Raw genomic sequence first — 27367 nt, forward strand, 5'->3', positions numbered from 1 at the left:
TCAGAAAAGCACTATATTTATGATTACAGTTTTATTGTAAAGGATACAAATCAGACCAGCCAAACGGACAGACATAGAGTGAGGTCTAGGAGGGAGCGAAATGCAGAGCTTCCACACTCTCTCCCTGCGGAACCAGGGTGCATCACCTTCCTGGCTCCTCAGTGCGTTCAGTGGAGCCTCAAGATCCAGAGTTTTTAGTCGGGGTTTCGTTACGTAGGCATAACTGACTGACTCTCTGGCCACAGGATTCGATTCAATTTCTAGTCCCTCTCTCCTTCCTGGTGGTCAGGCTGGCTCAGAGTCCCAACCCTCCAAGGCTGATCTTTCTGTGACCAGGCCCAATCCTGAGTCATCTCACCTCTTGGCCTAAACTCAAGTGTGATCCAGGGGCTCATGAATAACAGACAGCCCTATTACTTGGGAAATTCCAAGAATTTAACATCTCCCCCCAGGAACCAGGACAAAGGCCGGGCGAAGTCTTTATTCTACAACAACCTCAAGTCCACACCTCCTGTAACTCCTACCCCTATTCAACAGCAATAAAATCCACTGGACAGGGCCCATTGCTGGCCTCAGCTGTTTTTTATGTCATTCTTAAAAATCTTTATTATAGAAACGCTCAAGCATAATCAGCGATAGAAAGAATATAACGAACCCGCACATTCCCATCAGCATCTCGCTGATTATCTGCATGTGGCTTACCCTTTCATGCACACCCCCCTGCCCTTCTCCATACCGCTCATCCTCAGATTATCCTGAAGCAAAGCCCAGAAGGACATCCTATCGTTCTGAGAATTCTTTATCAAAAGCTTCCCAGGGGGTGCTGCACCCACAGCAGTCTTCACATGGGCTATAGGCACGCTGAAATCTCAACTCCCTGGGGGTGAGCTTCCAGAGGCCCTGGGCAGCAGCCTCCCACGGTGGGCACCTCACTGGCTGACTCCAGCATACAGATCAGTACCATTTTCTACACACACTGCGATGCCAGAGAGAACACCAAGCACCACTGGATTACATTCAAGGCTTCTAAGGCATGTCATCAGCCTCGCCCTGGTATTTCTCGTGGGATTCCAAAGGTTCGTGTCCACAGCCCTGATTATCTCCTAAAGAACCAAATCTAACAAAATAAGCGGAAGGAATAACAGCTCAAATACTCCTAATTAATTAAAATCAATTCGGGGGGGGGTGCTGAATAGGTAAGAGATACAATGTCAGTATTAGTTATAGATTACAGATCCATTTCAGAGTAATTAAAACAGGGCAACCAAGGGGCTGGCCCGGTGGTGCAGTGGTTAAGTTCACACACTCCAAGTCAGCAACCTTAGGTTCACCAGTTTGGATCCCAGGCACAGACTCATACACCGCTTATCAAGTCATGCTGTTGCAGGCATCTCACATATAAACTGGGAAAGATGGGCATAGATGTTAGCTCAGGGCTAATCTTCCTCAAAAAGAAAAAAGCTGGGGAATCAACCAAGAAATCTTAAATAATACAGATTTGACCCTGACCTTGGGTTTGTCATGTCAGAGTGACTGGGACAGTCCCTAATACCTGAAGAGTATTTTTATGTTTGTGTTTCTGGGAATTTCTAACACGTCCCCAGGGTTCAGGGTTGATCCCTCACACACTCCAGGAGGAATCTCCTCCACGATGGGATGGGGAGAGCAGTGAGCAGAGTCATCCAATACCTCCCCATCAGACATATTCTGCAAAATGAAAAATCAGAGGGATATAAAGTTTCCTCCCACTCTAGGACTCAGCGGCCCTGCAAGGCCAGGGAATGTGAGGCTGGAGACCGCGAGGTGCGCTCCTCGATTGACATCTCCAAAGCGCCTGTCACAGAGCTCGGCTTGGGTCACCTACCTGCTCTCATAAACAGAAGGAGGAGTCTTCCCCATCCTGAGCTGTGTGTTCACCAGAGAAGAGGCCTCTCTGTGGCCCCTACTTGTGCAGAAGAGAGCCGCGGCACGACCCGAGGATAAGTCATTGGCACTCTCCTCCCCTAAGCCCGGCTGTTTCCCAAGTATGAACTGGCTTCAGACAGCTTTTTCTTTCAGAAGATCAATGAAGTTGCTTTTCATCATCTCCAAAAGCAGAGAAAATCCCCAAGGAACTCCTCTTCCCAGTAACAAAGGAAGAAAACTTTAAAGAACCACATTTCGGCTCTTGCAGGGATGTCTTCCCTACAGAGATGATCTCTCTCCCAAGGAAGTGAAAGTCCTTGGGAGAGGACACAGATCAACACATCTGCCGGGAGGGCCACGTGCTCCTGGACTGACTGGCGTGCCCTGGAATTCCAGCACAAGGCCAGAGATGCGTTATGTTCTCAAATTTCCATGTGAGAAGGTCTGGGGTCCCCCATCCTTCCCCAGTGATGACCTCTTTTGCATATCACAAGGAGCCTGACCTGAGCTCTCCTCTTGGAAAGCCCAGAGCTGGACTCATTTCACCATAAGAGGTAAAATTTCTACCACTTTGGGGATGACAACATCAGGATATGAGGAGCTTGGGAAATTCCAGCAGTCCATTCACTCCTGCCCTTAGTGGACTGGGGTTATTTTCACTGCACAGAAACACTGCAGGTAAAATAGCCCCTTGTGCTTGAGCACTGTAACTTGTTCCCTCCCTGGTCCTTAAAGTCTTCCTGAACCCTAGCCTGGTCAATCCCCCATCTGGAACTGCCTCAGACAAGGAAGAGAGCAGAAGGGGCTGGAGCCGGTGACAGGGCCATGCAAGGGCCAGCGCTGGGTCTGCAGTGCATGGCCAAGGATGAACAGGAATGCTGCTGTTTCCCAGGAGATCTGCCAGAAGGCCCTTTTGGTCATAGGTTGTCATCCCAGCAGGTGACCTAGGATGGTCCCTGAGGCAACTACACATGGTCTCTCTGCATGACACAGGCTTCAGATGTTGGGCTTAGCTGTCACTCCACTGTGTTGGCCACAGTGGTATCTAACCAGCCAGTCCAGCATCTCACAATCCTGGGGAGGGGAGGCTGTCACTGAGAAGAGTTATCATTAAGAAGGCAAGGCACTCTAGGGGCCGGCTCTGGGGCCGAGTGGTTAAGTTCGCGTGCTCCACTGTGGCGGCCCAGGGTTCGGATCCTGGGTGCGGACATGGCACCGCTCATCAGGCCACGTTGAGGTGGCATCCCTCATCTCACAACTAGAAGGACCTGCAACTAAGATATACAACTGTGTACAGGGTGGGGTTGGGGAGATAAAGCAGAAAAAAAAAAAAAAGATTGGCAACAGTTATTAGCCCAGGTGCCAATCTTTGGGGAAAAAAAAAAAGGTTGGCAACAGTTGTTAGCCCAGATGCCAATCTTTAAGAAAGAAGGCAAGACACTAAGAGCAAAATCATCACACTTCCATCAACCCAGGTCAGTGTCCCTCTTGCCCTGAGGACTTCCTTGCCCCAAAGCCTAGGCTATGGGAAGAAGGCCTCCCGCCAGGCTCCACAGCTGCAGCCAGAGGGTGGCTACGGAGATGCCTTTCACAACACTGGGGAGTGGGAAGGGTTTCCGTCCACACGGGACCTGGGTCACCTTGACCTCGAATCGCAAATTCAGCATTGGCTGATTCAGATCATGCTTTGAAGCCTTAGGCTGAAAAGGTTCCTGTTTGATTAAACCTTTCAAAACCATCGACTGGGGTGATGAGGGGTGCAGGAGACCAGGGAAGCAGGCCTGCCTTCCAGTGGAGGAGGACACGCTTCTGGGGGAGAGTCTGGTCTGGGAGGAGGTCTGCTGTCGTGGTTTCCCTCAAGCACCGAAAATAACCAGGAGTCTGAGCGCTCACCCCACGCCCGACACGTGGGTAGTGGGGGCTGACTAACATTGAAATCCCATGACTGTGGAATTTTAAAAAATCTATAGAGTACAATAGCCCTATAGAGAGTAATCAAAACACGAAAATCTGAAGGCCACTCTGGAGAGCAACCGGACATACACCAAGGGACGCAAGAAAGATCCTGCAGTGGCTACAGATTTCTCCAGGAGGAAAGGGGCAGTAAGGACTTGTCCCCAAAAGCCCCATCCAGCTGCCCAGCAGCCTGGAGAGCTACCAAAACAAGAGGGAGGAGGTCCCCCTGCCCTGATGGGCGCCGGGAGGTAGAAATGCTTCCTCACCCACAACACAATCACTGCCACCCCACCCCTTGCCTTGGCCAAATCCCTCCTCTATCCCATCTCCCCACCCTCCCACCTGCCACCCACTCCCCTCCCATCCTTTCAACTTAGGGACTCTCAGGGAAGTCCTCCGAGAGAGCTCCACCTGCAGCATTTTCACTAGAGTCTTGGGCACTCCACTGGTAGTCAGCCAGAGACATTGTCCATGGCCCGCCTACTTGGAGGAGCAGATGGACAGCGTGGCACCTGCAGAGAACACCCAGAAAGCCGGGTACAGAGCTTCAGTAAAGTCCACCTTGAACGCATACATCAGGTGGACCTTGTCAGTGACAGCGAAGAAAATGACGAAGCCGTAGTCGCAGTTGAGAAGCACACCAACCCGCGTGGCCTTGAAGGGCAGAGTTTTCTCCACTCTCTTGTGCCAGGCAGAGATCTTGGTGTTGAACTGCTCCACGCACCAGGAGGAGCTGTTGCGGCCGAGCCGGCTCTCAGGGCCCTGCCGTTGCATGCTGCCATAGCAGATGCCCACCCCACAGTTGTTCTTCCGCAGCTCAACCTCCCAGTAGTGGATCCCTTCCTTGTAGCAGTGCAGGCCCAGCACCTGAGAGCAGTATGTGAACCTCTGAGGATGGGGCCGGTAGCTCTGGGGTACGTCAGCCACAGAAGCTACGGTGTAGTTCTTTGACAGAGCCACATTGCTGTGGGCGGTGTTGCAGTCCAGGATGACTCTACCAGCATCTAAGAAAGCATTACCCCAAGGAATCAATTAGTAGGGGCTCAAAGCACTCTCACTTTTAAACTTTTCCCCAACAGGTAGTATAGTTTCATTTCTTTTATCTATCCATCCATCCATGTGTCCATCCCTCCATCCATCCATCCAGCCATCCCTCCCTCCATCCATCCACCCGGCTATCCATCTATCCGCCCAACTATCCATCTATCTATCCATCCATCTGTGCATCCATCCACAAATCCACCCATAGCTCAATCCATCTATCCATACATCCATAACTGAGGCCTAACTAAGAGTGTAAAATTCCAGAGACAGCAGGAGGAATGGGATCCAGAGTCCCAGACGAGGGACTGGCCTTGGGAAGGGACAGGGAGTGCAGGAGGAAGAGGGTATAGAATCAAATGAGATGACAATAACTAAGAGGATGAGGGAGTCCCCTCCCAGAGCGCCTCTCTTCTCTGTGAAGCAGAGGATGCTGGGGAGCACCGGAAGAAGGCTGAGGTTTCAGCAACTGGGAAGGTTTTGGAATGGCAGGGGGGTCGGCAGGAAAACCAGAGCAGGAGGGCCGGCAGTGGGATGCCCAGTGATATCTGGGGCACAGCTGCTGGCTCCAGGTGCGGGCCCAGAGAAAAGGATGAACTGGGTTCAAGCACAGCTGGGGTTGAGCCAGAATGGACAGCCAGACGAGGATTTAAAGAACTGATTATGGAATCTAGGCTGCCTACGACGGGAGGTGAAGGAAGGCAGGTGCTGACAGAAGGGAGAAAGCAAGGGTGCAACAAAGCAGAGGACAGGTGGGTAGCTGACAAGGGAGAGGCTGACCACGCTGGACAGAGGCGAGGCGAGAAACTGGGCAGAGCCACGCAGGAGAGACCGAGAGCCAGCAGGACCGCTCACCAGAGCCGAAGTACTCACACTTCAGGAGCTCAGGTCTGGACTTGGCTAGAAAGGCCTCCAGCACCTTGTCCCTGAGAGACATCGAGTTCGCCTGTGGGGTGGTGGTTTTGGCTCCAGCTGAGTAAGAAAACAGAGAGTGGCTTCCAGAACAAACTCAGAGTGGACACCCTACTTCCCCTTGCTCACAATAACTCACCCTCCAGGCCAACTTCTTTTGAATCCACTATCAGTTCCAGGGCTTCAAAGGGAAATGTTCTGGGTGGGGCTGGAAATGAGGGAGGAGAAACATGAATTGGGGACATGACACAAAATGGACCTGATGGCCTCTGCTCCCTTCCAAGCTGATTTTCAAGAACCACTTCCACAAAACACACTCAGACAACTGGGACAACACATGTGCATCCAGACAGGGCCACAGTCATCTGATTGCCTCATACTTGTCCTCTCCTCCAACCTCAGGCCTGTCCGCTCTTCCAGAACACACTCATAGAACGCAGGCCCCGTCACAGACCCTTGACAAGACAGGTCAGCTGTCCCTGCCGGCACTGAGTTCTGTGCTCAGGCAGTCTCAAGAAACAACAGATGCAGAAACGCACAACTTACCAGGTTTCTTGGTATTCTTTTTGCCTTCTGAAGAAGAAAATTTTCAGAATTCAGATATTTTAAAGCACAATGCAATGGAACTTTCAAAACACTGTAATAACAATCATTTGCATGAATTCTACCCATAAAAATAAAGCTGGTATGTTTTGCCTTGAAAAATATAAGAGGTCAGCAGGCGAATGATTCTGTGGTGACAGAAACCCACATCAGTGGTTGAGGGGGCAGGGACTGACCAATAAGGAGCATGAAGAAATTTTCTGGGGTAATGGAAATACCTCTTTTTAAGATTTTATTTTTTATTTTTCCTTCTTCTCCTGAAAGCCCCCCAGTACATAGTTGTATATTTTAGCTGTGGGTCTTTCTAGTTGGGGCATGTGGGATGCCACCTCAACATGGCCTGATGAGCAGTGCAAGGTCCGCACCCAGGATCCAATCCAGTGAAACCCTGGGCCACCGAAGCGGAGGCACGAACTTAACCACTCGGCCATGGGACCGGTCCCAATGGAAATTCTTTATCTTGATTTGGGTAATGGTAACACACACATAGGTATTTGTCAAAATTTATCTAACTGTACATTTACAATTTGTGCATTTTACTGTAAGTGAATTATATCTTCACAAAAGAAAAAAATGCAAAAAAGACAAATAGAAAGTCAGCAAAAAAACATGCTGGCCAAGTATCACAATGGTCTTTACAAACTCTCTAGAGTGTGCACTGATGGGAACTGAGTTTAGCTAAAACAGTGGTTCTCAAAGTGTGGTCCCCAAACCAGCAGCATCTCCATCACCTGGGAACCTGTAGGAAATGCAAATTCTCAGGCCCCACCCCAGACCAGCTGAATCTGAACATTTGGGGTGGGCCCAGCAATCTGTGTTACGAGCTCCCCAGGCGACTCTGATGCAGACTCAAGTTGAAGTGGGCTACATTTCGGGTTCACTCGGCCACCTTCCCCGCCACTGGCATCAAAAGGGGGTTTGAGATCTTACCCCTGCCCGCCTACAGGAGACTTTATGTTACAGACTAGCCTTGCTCTCTCCTCTTGTCCCCAACAGACCCTCCCTCCGTCCCACCTGGCCCATTTGTCTTCACTCTTCCCTCAATTCCTCACCCTCCACTCCTCTCCTGCCCACCCTCATTGGACCAGCATCTTGGGAGGTCCCCAGGCTGCAAGGCCGGCCTAGGGCACAGAGCCCCCGCCCGGGTCATCACAAGCCTTAGGAGTCTCATCTACACTGTGACTAGTCCACCACTCCTTGCCTATTTCCCCATCTCCGCCTGGTGGCAGCATCCACAGCTCCCGCGGGCTAAGGCTGGGGCCTGTGATCTGGGGCAGCAGCAAGGGAGCTCTCAGGGGGCGTGTGGCTTGAGAAGGATACAGGCCTACAGTGTTTTTCACCTACTCTTCCGCTTCCCTTTGCCTACAAAGTGCCTTTCTACATTTTCCAGCTCAGCTACGGGTTCCCTCTCCACCTGCATCCCAGCCCTTGACTCTGCTCCAGGGATGGACTCCACACACCTGTCTGCCAAAGACAACCCAAACACAGACACAACCGACCACACAAACAAGCCCAGAGTTCTCTCACCCCCCAACACCCAGCGCTGTGGGCATCACTCTTCGGTGCACACGGACTTTTCAGGGAAGCAGCAACAGCCAAGAGTTCCGGGGCACAGTTAGGGTCTTTAAAGAGCTGTCACAATCAGTGTCCGTTGTAAATGTCACTCACAATCATCCCGCAAAGTCGATACCGTCAAAGTCCGAATTTGATAGATGAGGAAACTGAGGACCATGTGCCTTCTCAACAAGGTGACCCAGCCCCTCAGGGGACAAGAATTGATTCTCGGGGGGAGGGGGGAAGTCTTACTCTTTTTATGTATAAAAGCACAGTACACAAACAGATATACACATAAGTGTGGCATTAAAATTTCATGGGCAGGGGCAATCAGAAAAAAAGAGTCTAACGTGGCTCAGGGAGTAAGGCGACAAGAGGGCAATAGTGAAAAGCAGGTCGGGGAGCACTTAACAACAAGAGCACATTACAGCTGAAGACGGGGCAGCTCTGAGCTGCCAGCTCGGTGTAGCCTCCGCTGCTCCGGGACCACCGTTCATCTCCTCCAGGAGGCTCTGCCCAGGGCTAGAACTTGGGTGTCCTAAGTATTTCTCAAGCCAACCAGCTTGGGTGATCTTGCTGCTCCAGACAGCCTGCATATCTAATGCTGATGGGCCGGACCCCTCAGGGCCCCAGGGGAGCTCCTGCAACAGCCCCTCCAACTTGTCCTCAGGGGGTCTTGTAGCCACACTTCTCTCCAGAAGCACCTGGGCACCTAAGGTGACTTGGGATGGGTGTGCCCCTCTGGAGGTACGCGACGCCTGTGTCAGCCAGAGGACCAGCCACTCACAGCCATGCTGTTGCCACAGGGATAGCAGTGGTGTTACCTACTCAGGACATTTTTCACAGGGCAAAAGGGTTTGGGTATGAGCAATCGCCATGCTCTCCATGGTCCTTTGTCCCAAAAAGAAGGGGTCAACTCATTCAGCTGTTTCAAAGCAACCATCAGAGCCAGCTTTGCCACAGGCGGGCAGGTAGAGGATTGGCAAAGACACTCATTTCCACTGACCTTCCCCATCCATTCATTTACAAGAACTAGAAACAGGAAAAGAGAAGGACCAGCTTGGGATTTTCCCTCTCCTCTCTGGCTTAAAACCTAGCCAAGGCTGAGTCTCCACCAGCACCCAGCTCCGGGAGCTCTGAACGCTCGCTGTGCTTCCGTTTCTTCCAGCATATGGTGGGGATGATTCCCCTCGCTCGAGGGAGCTGGGATCAGACGCCTGGCGTGTAGTGCTAGTTCCCTTCCCTCTGGTGTTCTCTCTCCCCCTGCCCCTTGACTAGGGATCGCTGGTGCAACAGGAAAACAAGTATGTGTGGCTAATCCACCAACAGCTTCACCCTCCACAGCAGAGCCACGCACACCTGTTTCAGAAGCCCTTTGGCAAGGACACTCGGCTTGCCGAGCTGAAACTCAAGCGCACCCCCTGGACTCCACAGCAAAGATTCACTACGAACCAGGCTCGGTGCTAGGCACCGTGGAGAGAGTGTTCAACGGGAAACTGCTCCAGCGCCTGCCCAAGAAAGATCACAATCCGATATGCGAGACAGATGGGATCAGCAAGGAAGAGTAAAATGACAGATTTACAAAGGGGCCCAAGGGGTGATGAAGATCCTGGGACCTAGTCAGGGGAACGAGAAGGGTGACAGGGGAGGTTGGCTGAGAAATGTAATGTTTTAACAGATCTTCAAAGGATGAGAGGAGTTAACTTGTGAAGACGGTGGTGTATGAGCTTTCCAGACAGCACGAAGGGCACATACAAAGGCCCCATGGCAGAAAGATTAGCATGTCTGAGGAACTGAATGCAGAGAGATGCATGGCAGGAGGTGGCACTTCAGGGCTGGAGAGACAGACAGGGCCTGAGGCAGGGACTTGTAGGTCAAGGTCAAGAGTCTGGTCTGTAATCTAAGAACAGTGGAAATTCCCTGAAAGGGGTGAGGGGGACAAGGTCCCAGGAGGTCAGATTTGTATCCTGAAAAGCTCTCTAGGGCTGCAGCAGCGGATGCAGACGGACTATTTAGGAAGCTGCCACAGGTGATGGCAACGGAGAGCAGGCCGGTGCTGGCTGATATAGGACCAGGGACCTGGTCAGCAGATATTTAAGACGCAAAATCGGGGGATGGATTGGATAGGAGGGGAAGGAAAACAGATGGAAAGAGAAGTTCTAGGTTTCTCTGATGCCAAAACTAGCTACTCCCCCACCAAATACCCTGACAATCCAGCTTCCATTCAAGACCCATCTGAGTCGGCCGCAAGATCACAGCTAAACAAGCCCATCCAGAAAGGCCCAGCATAAGATCCAGCCCCCAGAAATGATTTAGGAAGGACCGCGACAATCTCAGGATGAAGCAGAGACTCCCCACGTCCCCCCAGAGGAAGGGCAGATGACCCAGGACCCTTGAACTCAAGCCCCACTGCTCCAGATCATGACCCTCCCCCTAGCCCAGAACCCCCAAAGGACTCATCCCATCTCAGGGGGCCCAGTGGTTACCTGAGACAGGGGGCTCATGGGGCTTCTTGTCCTGGGACTGTTGGATATACCGCTTCAGCTCGTTTTTGAGGTCTAAGGTGCCCTGGCAGACGCCCTTGATCAGCTCCTGATTCAGCTCCACCTTGGGGACGTAGACTGGCTTCGTTGAGACTCCTTGCAGTTTTGCCGCTTTCTGGAACAATCCAGGGAGTTAGGGCAGGGAACTCTGGTGAAGCCAGGGCCAGGGCTCAGGTCTCATGAACTGCGGGAGGAGCTTCCCTGTGCCCAAGGGCGCTAAGTCCAATCAGCCTTCTCAAATTACAGACCAGAGGTCCCGGGGTTAAAGTGCCACTTTTAGACACAGTGATCTGGAGCGGGAAGGGCCCTGGAAGTCACTCACCAGACAGACGGGGAAACTGAAGTCAAGAAATGACAAGTGTCCTGCCAGGAACGCTACCAGTTAGTGTCACAGACAAAGTTGGGACGAGTCCCCGGACCCCCATGGATAATGCTCTTTCCTCTCCTCCAGCTGTGGCTGAAAAAGTCTGGGGCATGCAGGACCATCTCCATCCCTCGAGGACCAGCTCTGAACACACGTTCTGAACAGACAGGGATGCCTCAAGGGATGCGGCTGGGGCACATCTGACGGAGAGGGATGGTCTGACTAAAAGCCCCAACCTTGAGACAACATCAGGTCAGACAGTATCAAGAGGCCCACACATGGGCCTGAATCCTTCTCAGAGAGCTTGGTGCAGCCACTGCACAAACAGGAATGAGCACCTTAGAGGAAACTGAATGCCACCTAGCCCGGTCACGGATAGAAGTCTGAGCAGGGAGAAGAGAAGGCTCCCTTCTCACTCCTATACCTTCCCCATGACCTGAACAAGGATTACGGACCTTGGAGGTGTCACAACACGTCACCCAGTTGATCGGCTCACTGGAACACCCACTGCATGCCAGGCACTCTGCTTCACGCTGGACATGCCAGGGGGAAGAAGGGCGGTAAGAAGGGATGGGCCCTGCCCGAAAGGATGAGAAATCAAGCAAGATGAGATGTTGTCTAGTGCTATAGCAGAGGCTGTAGTGTAACATGCTCTGGACCACAGTAATGGCAGAACAATGGGACCCAAGGAAGACAGGGAAACTGGAGTTGCCCCAGAAAAAGGACAGGATTCCCTAGGCAGTGAAGGTCGGCCGTGGCATTCCCATGCAATGCCTGTTGAGTCTGAGGAATGGTGAGTGCCTGTGATTACAGCACGGGCCGGGGCTGGGTGGCAAGAGATGAGGCTGCTGGCAAAGGCAAGGCCTGGTCACCAAGGACCTTGTGGGCCACCTTAAGGAACATGAAGCCACAAAGGGCAGGGGGTCTGTGCTCTAGAAAGACACTTCAGGGGCCTTGCGGAGGACGATGGGTAGAAGAGGGTGGAGGCATACGTAGTAGGCAACATTCTAAGATGGCTCCCAATATTCCCACGGTGCCCCCCTGCCTGGGTACACTGCCTACATAATCCGCCCCCTTTGGAGATAGACAGGATGGTGAATAGGATAGGATTCACTCCTTAGATTAGGTTAGATTATGTGGCAAAATTGAAGGAATGCTGCAGATGTAATTAAGATCCTGAACCTGGTGGTTTTGAGTTAACCAGAAAGGTGATTATCCCAGTGGGCCTGACTTAGTCAGGGAGAACCCCTTAAAGGACAGCCTGGGCCTTCCTGGAGGTAGAAAGTCTCCACTGGCTTTGAAGTAGTGAGCTGCCAAGTTGAGAGAGGGACACATGACAAGGAAGTGTGGCAGCCCCCAGGAACTGAGAGTGGACACCAGCTAACAGCCAGCAAAACACTGGGACCTCAGTCCTGCAACCACAAGGAACTGAATTCTATCAACATCATGTGAGCTTGGAAGACATCCCTCAGTTCCAAAAGGAACGTAGCCCACTAGCCCAGCCGACATGCAGATTGCAGCCTTGTTAGACCCTAAGAAGACAAGACTCCTGAGCCACAGAAAGTATGAGACCATAAGTGGATGTTCTTCTAAGCCACTGCATTTGTGGTAAGTTGTCAAGCAGCAGAGAAAACTAATACAGTGTGTGTCTCAGGGATGCTTACAACGATCTCTTACAGCCCCAACTCCTGGAGAGCCCCACTGCACCTATACTCAACATCAGAATGCCAGGCAGAAAGAGCATTCAACAACGCCCTCATCAAGACCCACCTCCAGAAACTCAAACTCGTCCCCCTTATTCAGGGCAAGTTCAGTCTCCTCCTTCAGATTCTGGATCTCACTCTTCTTCTTGAGGAGGACCTGGTAGCTGTGGTCAAACTTGCTGCTGACCCTCTTCTCCTCTTCCTCTATCTTTTGTATCGACTTGGCCTCCAGGGCACTGATGAGAGCTTTCATTTCCGTGAATTCTTCCCTAAGCTGCTCCATCCTCCTCTGTGTAGTCTCCTAAAAGGGCGAAAACAAGAGGGCATCCATCAGACTGGCAGGAAGCGAAGCCTGCAGGACCACGGTGGCGAGCTGTGGAGCAGCATGAGCTCTTTCCTGGACTTCATGGGAGTGCAAATGGGCACAACCACTTTGGGGAGCAAGTTGGCAATATCTGGTGAATGTGAAGGTGCTCATTCCCTATGACCCAACGTCTTGATCCAAGGAATATATTCTAGAAAAATTCTCATGAGGCCAGCCTGGTGGTGTAGTGGTTAAGCTGCTGCACTTTGCTTTGGTGGCCCAGGGTTCACCAGTTTGGATCCCCGGCACAGACCTAGGACCGCTTATCAAGCCATGCTGTGGCAGGCGTCCCACATATAAAGTAGAGGAAGATGAGCACGGATTTTAGCTCAGGGCCAAGCTTCCTCAGCAAAAAAGAGGAGGGTTGGCGGTGGCTATTAGCTCTGGGCTAATCTTCCTCAAAAAAAAGAAAAGAAAAATTCTCAGACACCTGCCCCAGAGACACACACAAGAATGCTCATGGCAGCATCGTATGAATTAGCAAAACCCTGCAAACAACTTGAATGTCTACCAATAGGAGCCTGGATACATAGGCTGCAAGTTATCCAGAGGACAGGATAGTAAAGAGAAATGAAAATTAATGAACTGGGATAAATTCCCGTGAGGGACAAATAACTTGTAGAAGACGTACAGTGTCATGCTCTTTTTATAAAGATTAGAAAGAAACAGAAGAGCAGTATTTATTACTAAAGGAATGCATACATACAGAATAAAAGGATAAAGAAACACATGGGAACGAGCAAATGAATTCAGGATAGTGGTCCCTTCTGGAAGAGAGGAAGGGGGATATAAAAGGGAGAAGCAAAGTGGGGGCTTTAACTGCCTTGGTGATATTTGGTTTCTTAAGCTGGGAAGCAGTAAATTGGTAATTTTTTTAAAGAAAGAGTATAAAGTTGTTCTAGAAAATATCATCCTCTAAAACCGTCCTGTCCAATACCATAGCCACCTGCTACACGTGGCGACAAAGTACCTGAAATATGGCTAGTCCAAAGTAAGATGTGCTCTAAGTGTGAAATACACATTGGCTTTCAAAGACTTAGTACAAAAAAAGGAACATAAAATATCTCATTAGTGCCCCTTTATTGGTCATATGTTGAAATGGTAGCATTTTGGATACACTGAGTTAAAATGTATTATTAGAATTAATTACACGTGTGAACCAAATGTGCTTAGAGCTACACATGAGTCTCACATGATCTTGCTATAGGACGGCACTGCTCCAGGAGTTAGTCTCCCCTTACAGGTTGGGTAACCTCAATAGCTCAAAACCAAATACAACAGAGAGAAACACACAGGAGAGGGGCCGTATGCAGGAGAATGGCGTTCAATTATTTCTTTACCCAACTTTTGCTCTGCCACGTCCAGTGGGACAGCCAATGTCCCTGAGTGTTCTCCTCTTCTTCCTTTCAGTGACAGACCACCCCTGGAGTTTAGACGGGCAGGTGGCTGCCCAGCCACAGACTACATTGCCCAGCATCCTCTGCAGCTAGGCTTGGTCATGTGGCACGCTGTCCCCAGTGCAGTGGGAGCAGAAGCGATATGTGCAACACACTTCTTCCCTGTCCCCCTTCTCACAGGCTGGAACAAAGATGTCATGGTGACCCAGCTTCAACCAGAGAGATGAGGCAAACCCTCTATGGAGTAGTGGGGCAACACGAAGGAAAGACCCTGAATCCCTGAATGATCACGTGGAGCAGAGCCGGCCCACCAGTCCAGGGTGCTCATGTCTGGCCTTGAGCTATCACAGTGAGCAAAATAAACTTCTATCTTCTTTTAGCCTCTGACCTTCGGGGGTATCTTTGTTACCTGCCCCCAACCATACAGGGACTTTCACGTGCATCCTTTCATTTAGCCTCTAGGGCACCTTCAGAAAGTAGTTGTGATTCCGTTGTGCAAAAAGAAAAACTAAGGTTCAGATACCCGGCACCAGATCAAAGTGTTACAGACTAGGGTGTGACAGAGCTGGCATCCTCACCCAGATCTCACCTAATGAGGCCACGGCTGCCACATAAAGCTGGACACTGCAGCTCCAGGACACAATATGAAAACACAAATCCTCTTTCCGTAAAAAAGCAACGTAATCTTCTAAAAACTGTGAAACTAGAGGGAAAAAAACAGCCTAATCCTGCCTCTCCAACACTTGCACTACTAGCCTTTTACTATACTTGCTTCCAGTCGTTTTTCCTGTACTTCCTGTAATGGATTGAATGGTGGCCCAAAAGGATAAGTCCACATTCCAGAACCTGTGAATGTGACCTTACCTAGCAAAAGTCCTCACAGATGTAACTAAGGCAGGAACCTTGAGATGAGATCATCCTGGGTACCCTAAATCCAATGACAAGTGTCCTTCTTAGAGACAGAAGGGAGACGACACAGGGAGGAGGAGGCCGTGTGAAGATGGAGGCAGAGACCGGAGTGATGCAGCCACAAGCCAAGGACTGCCAGCTGCAAGAGGCAAGCAAGGATTCTTCCCTAGAACTTTCAGAGAGAGCATGGCCCCCTCAACGCTCTGGTTTTGGACTGGTGGCCTCCAGAACGGTGAGCGAACACATTTCTGTTGTTGTAAACCGACTTTGTGGTGAATTGTCACGATAGCCCTAGAAAACTAATACACTTCCTTTTTAGAAATAGAGGCACTCTAGTGAGCATACACTTCTGCTTCCCGTTTTCCTCCCACTTAAACCTAACCACTTTTTATATTACTACTTTTTAACTTTAACTGTAATTTTTAATGACCCCCCCGCCCCTAAAAGTTGGGCCTGCTTGCAGTTTTCAGTTTGGGTCTGTGAAGGCTCTCTCCTGTGCACACAGTTTTTTGTACGTTTCGCAAGGTTGACGTTTCATTCTGACACTTGCAAGCGGACCTGACACAGCCTTGTGGAGGTCAAAGCTGAGACTGTCCTGCCTGGAGGCCTCCAAGGCCGGGCTGCCGGTAGAGCCCTGTCACTCACCCGCACATCCTGCTGCCTGGCTCTCACATCCTCCAGCGCTCTCGATGCACCATTGATCTGACCGTACATGACAGTCAACTTATGCTTCAGCTTGTTCTGTGGAGCAAACAAATTAGGATGAGACAGCACCTCGCCCAGTCCCCACCCAACACCAGGGACCGTCCCCTGAATCTATCCCACAGGTGTTTCCACCGCCTGCCTGGAGCTTTTGAAAGTGTTGACTGCCTCCTTCCATCCTGTCAGGGGGACAGGAAAGAAGTCACAGGATTTGGAGCAGGACAGACCAGAGTTCCAGTTCTGATTTTTCGCTGTGCAGCTATCTCTCAGCTCAGTTCCTTTGGCCAAGAAACACCTCATAGGCCTAGCAGGAGGATGAACTGAAAATGCAAGTCCTCGGCCCAGTGCCCGGATCTTGGTAAGGACAAACTGAATGCTCGCTGCTAATATGAGCTTCTTCACTAGGACCCATTTTACAGATGATGAAACTGAGGAAAGGAGGACAGCAAAGTGGCCAAGCTCACACAGAGACAGAACAGGCTGGGACAGCTGCTTCAGTAATGACAGATGAGGTCATTCCAACCAACTCCCCCACTGCAAACAACCAGAAAGCAAACAAAATACTGGAGGGGACATCTGCTAAGATATAATGGAGTGCAAACGAAGCAGGGAAGATGAGAGCCAAGATCCGGGAGAAGCCAACCCAGGGAGATAAGCCGAGCATCTGGGATGCTCTCCCAGGGCCATCTGCCGATTCCAGAAGCCAGGAAGCGGAGGGAAAAAAATCAGAGTCCACGGCTCACTCGGTAAGCCCCACAGGTGGGTACCTCCATGAGCTGCACCCTCGGACAAGGAAGAGCCAGCGGTAGAACAGCCCCCAGTCAGCTCAATCCCTGAAACTGAATCAAAGTGATTCAGAAGCTCTAGGCCCCTAGTCGCCTCCAGAAACAAGGGTAAATGATGCAGGAAGGAAGAGGATATCATCCGAGGCCTCACAGAATTCCTATACATTTTCATAATCAACAGCTGAGTGTCCTACCCCCCGCTCACGGAATACTGGCACTTAGAAAAGGGAAGGAAAATCACCAGCACCATAAGAATAGAGCCAGTGTTTATCATGGACTTACTATAGCCATCGCTCTAACGCTTTCCATGGATTAACTTATTTAAGGCTGAGGACAACACAGGAGGCAGGAGGCCCCCACCCTTACAGATGAGGACACTGAGGTACAGAGCAATTCGGTGGCTTGCCTGGGGTCACATCACTATTAACTCGTGTTACAGGAGCCTGGCCTTACCCAATAGGCATATGAAAAGATGCTCATCATCGCTGATCATCAGGGAAATGCAAATCAACCCTACACTAAGATATCACCTTACACCCATTAGAATGACGAAAATATCTAAAACTAATAGGAACAAATGCTGGAGAGGTTGTGGAGAAAAAGAAACCCTCATACACTGCTGGTGGGAATGCAACCTGGTGCAGCCACTATGGAAAACATTATGGAGATTCCTCAAAAAATTAAAAATAGAACTACCATACGATCCAGCCATTCCACTACTGGGTATCTATCCAAAGAGCTTGAAGTCAGCAATTCCAAAAGTCCTATGCACCCCAATGTTCGTTGCAGCATTATTTACAATAGCCAAGACATGGAAGCAAGCTAAGTGCCCATCAACAGATGAATGGATAAAGAAGATGTGGTACATATATACAAGGGAATACTACTCAGCTGTAAAACAGAACAAAGTCATTCCATTTGCAACAACATGGATGGACCTTGAGGGAATTATGTTAAGTGAAATAAGCCAGTTAGAGAAGGATAATCTCTGTATGACTCCACTCATATGACGAATTTTAAAATGTGGACAAAGAGAACAGATTAGTGGCTACCAGGGGAAAGGTGGGGTGGGGGGTGGGCACAAAGGGTGAAGTGGTGCACCTACAACACAACTGACAAACAATAATGTACAACTGAAATTTCACAAGATTGTAACCTATCATTAACTCAATAAAACAAAAAAAAGAAGAAGAAAATATGAGCCCGGCCTTACAATTACAGGCACAGGTCCCAACTGAGAATGCTGGAAATTTCTAGAAAAAAAACTTGAACTTCCCCTAACTAGCTGACTCAACATACTGTGGCCCTCCCCTCCACTTTCCTGCCTCTCCCACTCCACTCGAGCATTCAGGGCTGAACCTGACCTTGACTCTGGATTTGAACAACCCAGTGACAGTCACTTGTAGGGCCAAAAACAGAAACTAAGGCCACACTAACCCCACCCCAAAGGCCCAAGTCACACAGGATGTTTCAGATTCAACCTCTGTGACAACGCCCTCTGACCGGGCCTCTAACAGTGGCCAAGATAAACTATGGGCCAAAGGCAGAAGGCTAGGCCCAGCCAGATCCAGCCTTGAAGGTCTCAGAGCTGGAAGAGACTCCAGAACACCCAGGGCCTGAGAACTGTTGCACCTCCAAAAGTCACTGTTAGCAATGCACCCCTGAACCTTACTATTTCAAAAGATTTTACCCACAATTAATCAAATGCACAGGACAGCCCCCTGATGGTAGGGAGGGGCCCTCACAGCTCCACGCAAAAGGAAAGTGGCCCGAGGACTTCGACAGACATGACAATCTCTCAATCAATGGTAGAGAACTTTATAAAGTCTGAGGATCCTTCATGGACTGGGGGCTTGGGGCCTCCACATGGGAGGCACCAGAGTCCTAAGTCCACCCCACACCAGGGGCTGAGACAGGCCGGCCACCCACAGCTGGGGCTCTGCCCAGCTGGACCTGGCTCTGCCACCAGCAGTGAGCAGCAGCAAGGCGGGAGATGGCAGGGGAAGACGAGGATTAAAAAGCCAAGTGTATAGGGCACACAAATAAACTGGGCACCGACTGCAGGCTCCCGGCCCTGGAGGCTGAGAAAGAGTGGAGGCTCCGGGCCAGGCCGAGAAGGGCCCTCCTGCCCACACTTGCCTTCTGTCTCCATGGATAAGAACTCCTAGAAGGGCCTTTCGGCGGAAGCTAGGCTGCCCTGGTCCTCAGGGGCTGAGGCAAAGAAGACCTGGGCAGCCTGACCTACTCCGCCCAGAAAGCTGTCCTCTCCCCTGGGCCTGAGTAGCAGAAATGACGGTGGCGGTTCTTATGGAGTGTTTGCTGCCTACGCTGTCTATAGATGCCTCATCTAATCCTGCCCATACCTTCTGAGATAGGGACTACTGTCACCCGCTTTCAGGATGTCCCAGCTAGGAAGCAGAGCCAGAATTCAAACCCAGGCCTCAACATCCAGCTCTGCTCGGAGCCCGGGTCGACCAGCCACGCTGCCTCACACTGGGCCTGACACGGAACACTCACCACACAGCTCGTCCCTCCAGAGGCTCCCAACCACCTTGGAGGAAGGGAGGGCACGTCATTAACCTCATTTCACAGATGAGGAAGCCAAGGCTCAGAGAACTGCCATCACTTGCCCTAAACCACAGGCTGATGTGAGGCAGAGCGGGGCTCCTGGCTCCAAAGGCCAGGCAGGTTCTGCCCGGTGACGGGGGAGACCCAGGTGGCTGCACCTGATGTCAACTCTGTTGTGTCTCAGAGGTGACCTTTCAGGCCATACCTGGAGGTCTGGCTCCTGAGACTCGGGGAACAAGTCTAGAGGAACCCAGCTCAGACCAGGAGAAGCAGACCAGGCTGGGGAAGGGCTATGGCCAGACGGGAGCAGGGCCTGCATCCTCGTCCTGGCGCCACCGCAAACCTCCCGCAGGCCTCACGTCTCCTTTGACAACACAAGGACAGCCCTTGTTCTCCCTGACATTGCTGCAAGAACGAAAGGAAATCAGGCCACGCTTAGGAGCCTAGACTGACAGAGCAAACGCAGTCTGATTACACCTTTCCAGCCTCTGCCTTGGGCCCACAGGGAAATTCCGATCCCCCAAACCACTCCGATCATCACAGACCCGGAAGGCCCCTTAGCAATCCTCCTGGTCCCACCTCCCTCCTTGGCTGATGACCACTCGGACCCAGGGGCCACATCCTGGGCTCAAGTCGCACTGCCAGGAAGGAGGCCTCTATGGTGCAAGAGTTCGTCTCCACCTGGGGTCACATCCAGGGATTCTGGGGACTCTGCCGACCCTCCCTCTCCTCACCATCCTCTCTGGTCACTGCAACCTTCCAGCTGACCACAGGCTTTTGCTCACGTGACCTCAAACCTCCAGGAATGTCCCATGCTCTGGACTCTGCACACTCGGACAGCAGGCTGGTCCATGGGGAGAAACGCAAACTGGAGTGGAACCAGCTGGGGTCCCAGTGCCCACATGGCCTCTTACTGGCTTAGCTCTGGACCTCCATTTCTTCAACTGCTAAATGGAACTAATTATACCCACCTCATGTGCTGCCAGGTTTTAATGAGGGAACAGAGGCATGAACCTCCAGGGCTCATAGTCGACGTTCAAAACCCTCTACCAACCACCATCAGACAAGTACCAGGCTTAAGGCAAGCATCATCTGTGTCTTTGCTGGTCCCCTGCGCAAAATGGGGAGTAGAGGGTGGGGATGGGCCACGCGGCAGAGAGCAGTGCTGTATGTTCTCCCAGCCCCTTTCTACTGTGACATCGGGGACGTTCCTGGCCCAGCGAGGAACCCAGGCGATCCAGGGTATGCCGGCATGCCAGAGTGGCACAACCCAGCAGGCCCAGCAGGCCCAGGCTGCCCCTCTGCGCCCTCACCCACCACCCCTACCTCCAGGTCGGCGCTGGCCTGGCTCAGGGGCGCAGGCGAGCAGCTCTTGTGCTCCACCAGGCAGATGTGGCAGATGCACTCGCCGTGCTCTGGGCAGAAGAAGTCCCGCAGCCGGTTGTGCTGGGGGCACTTGCGGCGTATCAGGTCTCCGATGGGCGGCTGCAGCGGGTGGTCCCGGAAGGCTGGGCTGTCGAGGTGCGGCTGCAGGTGCTCCTGGCAGAAGGAGGCCATGCACATGAGGCACGTCTTGACAGCGGCCTCCTTCAGGCAGTGGTCGCAGATCACCTGGGCGACGGGGTCAGAGACCTTGGCGGGGGTCTTGGCGCCGGCCTTGACCCGGGTGTGGGCGGCGCCACCGGCGGGCGGTGTACAGCCATCGGGGAGCTCCTCCGGGGTCAGCTTCGCCTGCAGGAACTGCTCCACCACCGCGCACAGCACCGTGTTCTTGCGCAGCTGCGGCCGAGCCTGGTAGACGGTGCGGCACTGCGGGCACCCGTACGGCGCGCCGCGGGAGGCCCACGACGCGTCCAGGCACGCCCCGCAGAAGTTGTGGCCGCACGGGGTGGTGACCGGCTCCTTGAAGGGCTCCAGGCAGATGGAGCACGACAGCTCCTCGGCCAGGGTAAACTGCTCCGTCATGGTTCTCCTGGGGCGAACGAGGGGACGCGCTGGAACCACGGCCGCGACTGCTGCACTGTCTACCCGGGTCGCCAGGAAACGAAACTGAGCGACCGGAGGGCAGGTCCCCACTACCTTTCAGAAAGTCACCTGAGGGCAAAGGGCGGGCCGGGGCGGGGGAAGGATGGGCGAGGGGGTGGGGCGGGCCTGTCAGGGTACCCGGGGAGCCAAGGTTCTGCGGTCCGAGTCGAACTAACGGGGCGCTGAGCGCGGTTTCAGATGATCCTCCGACCCCCCAGGAGGCTTCCTAGGGTGTCTCTGCGGATGAGGAAACTGACGCGTCGGGTGGAGAACCCTGGATCCCGGGGTCAGAGGCAGGATCCAGCCCGGCTTCTGCACTAAGGCGCCTGCAGCAAGTCCCTTCCTTCGGAGAACTCAGCCAGACCGGAGACGTCCCACCGCCCCCGCGGGCCAGGCTGTCATATCAGGACCCGCCTTATCAAATAACCGGAGCAACAGTTAAACGACGAACTTTCTCTTACTTTTTAAATCCTTCCTTCCTGTTTCCTGCTCCTGGGCTCTGGCGTATTGGCATACGATCCCTGATCTCTATAGGCTGGAGTCCATAATCACACACTTATCCTTAAATTTGGTGATTTCTTCCCATACTCCCATGTAACAGGCTTTTTTTTTCTCCATTTCTACTTCGCTGCGGTTTGGAGACATTCCGGTTTAACAAAGGTTTTCTCTCAGCATACACACTTGCATTTATACACACATGCACTCAAAAAATAATGTTGGCATTACAGATTTTTCTGAAAATTGTATGTTTAGATTTTTTTCTTTCATTTTTCAGGCTGTGTTTTTCCCCCTCTGGCCTGGATGCAGGAAAAGTGGGTGTACAGGAGGTGAGAAGTGTTCAAGAGAGGGGATGGGGGACAAAGAAAAAGACAGTGTTTTGGGAGGAGTTAGCTGGAGTTGGCAGTGGGGACAGGGTGGGCAGCAAAAAATGAGAAAAAATGTCTTAGACTACCACTAAAGGTAACAGCTACCACTTATGGGGCACCTACTGTGTGCTAGACAAGTCACACATATTCTCTCTCAGAATCTCTATAAGCGCTACAAGACAGAAGTCATTACATCCATTTTACGGAGGGGGATGGGTGTCACATATTTTAGACAAAGTAGGACCGGATTCCAGCTCAGGATGGCTTTACTCAGCATGCTAACTCCTGGCTGTCCTACCTCTGTTCCTCCAGGACCCTTTACCCCATCTGTTCTCTCATATTGTGGTGGTAGTGTTTGCATGGGGAGAAGGAAGACAGGAGAGTGGGGGTGGGGAGAGTAGGAAATTAGGCTTTAGGCACAGTATCTCCTTTAATTCCCTTTGAGGTAGGTGTAATTATCTCGTTTTACAGATGAGAAAACTGAGGCTTAGAGAAACTAAATAACTATGACGATAATGAATACTGGCATCCAGACTATCTGTTTCCAGAAGCCAAGCATTTCCTGCTAGAAAGTGCTGCTTCCCAAGGGGAGGGATGGAGCAGTTTCCAGGAAATAAGACCATGAAGTCCCCTGTGAGCTAGCTTTTGTGGGTGAGGTGGCCTGGTGATGCGCGCCGGAACGTTTGTCGAAGTCCCTCTGCAGGCGGAGAAGTTTAGAAGCGCTGGTTAGACAGTGAGGATGACTAGGAGGGACAGACTATGTTTTCAAATTCCATGCAGTAGATATTTACTAAGACCTGTCATGCTACACTCACTCCATTGTGGATAAAGCATGCACTTGGTATTATGTCAATCTCTTGAAATTTATGGAGACTCGTTTTATTACCCAAATGTGGTCTCTCTTGTTATCGGTTACTGTTTGCGTGGTATGTCTTTTTCCATCCTTTTACTTTCAACTTATTAGTGTCTTTGAATCTAAATTATGCCTCGTATAGACAAGGTCAAAGGTTCAGAAATAGCCAAAATAAAACCAAGGAATCGCTGAAATAGTAATTAGTAAAAATTTATTGTGCACACCACAAAAAGATAGTTTGCAAACCGGCAGCACTCAAACCAAAACATGGAATGAAGCCCACAGGTATAGTGTTACAAAGCAGCTTGTATAGTGAGAAGGCAGTGTCTTCATAGTAATTGGTAATTAAGAAAATTAGTGACTAAACTGACTTGTCAACTCAGAGACCCTTCAAGACTGGTCTCCATTTGCTTTTGGTTTTAACAACAGCATAGGGTCAGATCATGTTTTTTATGCATCCTACCAATCTCTGCCTTTTAACTGGAGCATTTAACCCGTTTACACTGAATTATTGATAAGGTAGGATTTATATCTGCCATTTGCTATTTATTTTTATGTCTTACATCATTTTGCCCTTCTCTTTCTTCGTTACTGCCTTCTTTTGTATTAAGTTTTTTCTAGTCTACTATTTCATTCCTTTGTTATTTCTTCAAACATTCTATGTGCCCTCCCTCTCTCTCCTCTCCTTCAGGAGCTCCCATCATGTGGATGTTGGTAGGATTGTTGGTGTGCCCGGGTCTCTGGGGCTCTGTGCAGTTTTCTTTATTCCTTTTCTTTCCATTTCACAGACTGGATTACCTCAGTTGATCCATATTCAGATTCATGAATTCCTTCTTCTGCCTGCTCAAATGTGCTGTGGAGCCCCTCTAGTGAATTTTTCATTTCAGTTACTGTACTTATCAACTCCAGCATTTACATTTGGTTCATTTTTCTAAAAAAAATCTATCTTCTTACTGTTATTCTCTATTTAGAGAGACATCATTCTCATACTTTCCTTTATTTCTTTAGACATGGTTTCCTAATGCTCTTTGAACACATTTAAAACAGCTGATTTAAAGCTTTTGTCTAGTAAGTCCAACATCAGCACTTCCTCAGGGGCAGTTTCCACTGATTGCTTTCTTCTTCTATGGGCCATTCTTTCTTGTTTCTTTGTATGTGTCACAAATTTTTGTTCAAAACTGGACACTTAAGACAATACAGTTTAGCACTGTGGACACCAGATTCCCCTCTCCCCAGGGTTTGTGGTGGTGGCTGTTTGTTGCTGTTGTTACTTGCTTAGTGACTTTGCTGAATTAATTCTGTAAACTCTGTCTTCTGTGTCATGTGTCGCTACTAAAGTCTAACTCAGTTAATTTGGTGATCGGCTAATGACTGGATAGACATTTCCTTAAATGCCAAGAGCCAGTAAGTTTCCCAAGGGCTTGGAGTTGTTTGCAGACTATTGGTTTTCAAGACACCGTGGAGTTTGGGGTGGGGGCAATGAGAATAGGGAAAGTTAAAACACCACAAGGCTTGCTGTTCTTACCAAGATTCGGCCACTTTTCTTGAATAAGCGTTCCCTGAATTGTTGCAAGCTCTTTCCTAATTTCCAGATTTCTGAAAAAGTTGATCCTGATAATTTTTGTTACTTTTGTTTTATGGAGGTAGAATTTTCAGAGGTCCTTTTTCTACCATTTCTGCTAATGTCATCATATTATTCTTTTAATGTCAGTAGAATCTGCAGTAATAACTCCTCTTTCGTTCTTGATATGAGGAATTTGTGTTTTCTTTTCTTTTTTCTTGACTAATCCATCTAATAGATCATTAATTTTATTACTTCTTTCAAAGAACCAACTTTTGGCTTTAATTTCCTCTGTCATTTGCTCTTTTTTTCATTGATTGCTTCTCTTATCTATTATTTCCTTCTATTTACTTTTGGTTTAATTTGTTCTTATTTCCAAGTTTATTAAGTTGCAACATTAGATCATTATTGTTAAACTTTCTTCTTTTCTAATATAGGTGTTTAAAACTATAACCTTCTCTCTAAGCACTGCTTTAATTATATTCCACAAGTGTTTTCATTATCGTTCCATTCAAAATATTTTCTAATTTCCATTGAATAGTCATGAATCACTTAATGATGGGGATACAGTCTGAGAAATGCATTGTTAGATGATTTTGTCATTATGTGAACTTACACAAACCTAGATGGTAACATTTACTATACACCTAGGCTATACGGTATTAATCTTATGGGACCACCATCATATATGGTGTCAATTATTGACTGAAATGTCATTATGTAGCACATGAGTATAATCTTTTCTTTGATACATTAGCTACTTAGAAGGATACAGCTTTGTTTCCAAAAATCTGGAGCTTTCCTGGATATCTTATTGTAATGGATTTCTAATTTAATTCCATTTTAGTCAGCTCTACTATCTAAGATGTCTGTCTTTTGAAATATGTTGAGATTTATTTAATTGCTCAGCATTTGGTCTATCTTAGTGAACATTGCTAATGCACTTAAAAAAAACCGTATGTGTTGGGGCTGACCTGGTGGCATACCAGTTGGGTTCACGTGCTCAACTTTGGCAGCCCGCGTTTCGCCAGTTCAGATCCCAGGCGCAGATTCACACACTGCTTATCAAGCCATGCTATGGCAGGCATCCAACATATAACATAGAGGAAGATGGGCACAGATGCTAGCTCAGGGACAATCTTCCTTAAAAAAAAATGTGTTTTGCAGTTGTTGAATGTATAAATCTCGATTATACCAAGGTTCAGATCTTCTATATCCTTCTCAACTTTTCTGTGTAGTTCTACCAATTTCTGAGAGGACATGTCAATTTCTTCAATGTGATAATGAATTTGCCTATTTCTCACTTTGTATTTGTCCCTTTTTTCTTCATGTATTGTGAAGCTTTGTTATTAGGTGCTATTAGGGGTTTAATTGTATCCCCCCAAAAATATGTTGACGTGCTAACACCTGGTATCTGTGAATATGACCTTATTTGGAAATAGAGTCTTTGCAGATGTAATTGATTAAGATGGTGTCATTAAGGTGAACTCTAATGGAATATGACTTAAGAAAATGCCATGTGAAGACAAACACACATCAGGAGAGAACACCATGTGACAATGGAGGCAGAGATTGAAGTGCTGTACCTGCAAGCCAGGAAACACCAAAGACTGCTGGCCAAGCATCATAATCCAGGAAGACGCAAGAACGAAGTCCCTCCTACAGGTTCCAGAGGGAACATGACCCTTCTGACACCTTATTTCAGACTTTTAGCCTCTAGAACTGTGAGAGAATAAATGTTTTTTTATGTCACCTAATTTGTGGCACATTGTTATGGCAACCCTAGGAAACTAATACAAGTACACACACATTAAGGATTTTATGTATTTCTTGCTATTTAACCTTTTTATAGTTATGAAAAGTCTCCCTTTATCTCTCATAATAATCTTTTTTCTTAAAATCTATTTTGTCTGATAGCAATATAGGCACAGTAGCTTTCTTATCTTTCTATTTACATATCCTATTACTATCCTGTTACTTTCAACTTCTCGTTAAAATGAGTCTCTTATAGACTGAATATAGTTGGCTCTTGCTTTTTTATCCAGTCTCACAATTGCAGCATTTTAATTAGAGTGTTTAGTCCATTTGTATTTAATGTACTTATTGATTTTAAGTCTACCAAATTGCTACTTGTTTTTTATTTGCTCTTTGGTTTTTGTTCCTATCTTCCTCTTTTCCACTCTTCTTTTGGATTAATCAAATACACCTTACAATTCATTTTTATTTCCTCTTATTGGCCTTTTATCTATATTTCTTTTTGTTATATTTCTAGTGGTTGTTATAGGGATTATAATATGCATCTTAACTTACAGTCTATTTAGAATTAGTATTGAATAATTCATATAAAATATCAGAATCTTATTACATTAAAATTTTATTTACCACCTCTTTTGCTATCGTTGTCATATATTTTACATGCACATATATAATAAACCCCATACTCTTCTGAAAGTCGTTAACAAGGAGATGATAGACTGAAGTGACTCTAATGCTTTGGCAGCCAACATAAGCAAGCCTAAAACTCACCCGGAGTCAAACCCTATAACTGCCTCAAGTTTAAGAAAGCAAACTTAAGAAGAAACAATCACAAATAGCCAATCAGGCTTTCCCAAACGAGACAACTGCTTAAGCTATAGCCAATTAAATAATAAAAGACTTTCCTCTACCTCCTACCAGTAGAGCGCCCCTAACCATTTCCAGTGCAGCATTGCCTGATTTGAATCGATGTTTGCTCAAATAAGCTCTTCAAAAATTTA

The 27367-nt window shown here is 49.1% G+C and overlaps 1 protein-coding gene and 1 long non-coding RNA gene across 3 annotated transcripts; one reads left to right on the forward strand and one right to left on the reverse strand.

Annotated features, from left to right (window-relative positions):
* Positions 1 to 21699, reverse strand: LOC100146440 (E3 ubiquitin/ISG15 ligase TRIM25). 2 transcript variants are annotated; one of them, XM_023652833.2, is made up of 8 exons: positions 20633 to 21699; positions 15897 to 15992; positions 12649 to 12882; positions 10458 to 10629; positions 6361 to 6387; positions 5954 to 6022; positions 5776 to 5874; positions 1 to 4865 (listed from the first exon to the last, which is right to left on the reverse strand). In XM_023652833.2, exons 1-8 carry the CDS (start codon positions 21269 to 21271, stop codon positions 4342 to 4344), a joined length of 1860 nt encoding a protein of 619 aa, XP_023508601.1. In that variant the 5' UTR covers positions 21272 to 21699; the 3' UTR covers positions 1 to 4341. The 2 variants fall into 2 exon arrangements, with proteins under 2 accessions (XP_023508601.1, XP_014596807.2); XM_014741321.3 differs by lacking the exon at positions 6361 to 6387.
* LOC111775672 (uncharacterized) lies at positions 21118 to 26226 on the forward strand. Its single transcript, XR_002811534.2, has 3 exons — positions 21118 to 21254; positions 22107 to 22158; positions 26094 to 26226. It is a non-coding gene; the product is annotated as an uncharacterized lncRNA (long non-coding RNA).
* Positions 26227 to 27367: the final 1141 nt, after the last annotated feature.

The sequence above is a fragment of the Equus caballus genome, chromosome 11 (assembly GCF_041296265.1).
Source record: "Equus caballus isolate H_3958 breed thoroughbred chromosome 11, TB-T2T, whole genome shotgun sequence".
Taxonomy (NCBI): domain Eukaryota; kingdom Metazoa; phylum Chordata; class Mammalia; order Perissodactyla; family Equidae; genus Equus; species Equus caballus.

Coding starts and splice junctions, on each gene's coding strand:
- LOC100146440 (XM_023652833.2), bottom strand. CDS start 21,271: ATGACGGAGCAGTTTACCCTGGCCGAGGAGCTGTCGTGCTCCATCTGC. Junction 6,388..10,457: donor CCATGAGCCCCCTGTCTCAG/GTAACCACTGGG, acceptor TTTCTTCTTCAG/AAGGCAAAAAGAATACCAAG. Junction 5,875..5,953: donor AAAAGAAGTTGGCCTGGAGG/GTGAGTTATTGT, acceptor TTTCTTACTCAG/CTGGAGCCAAAACCACCACC.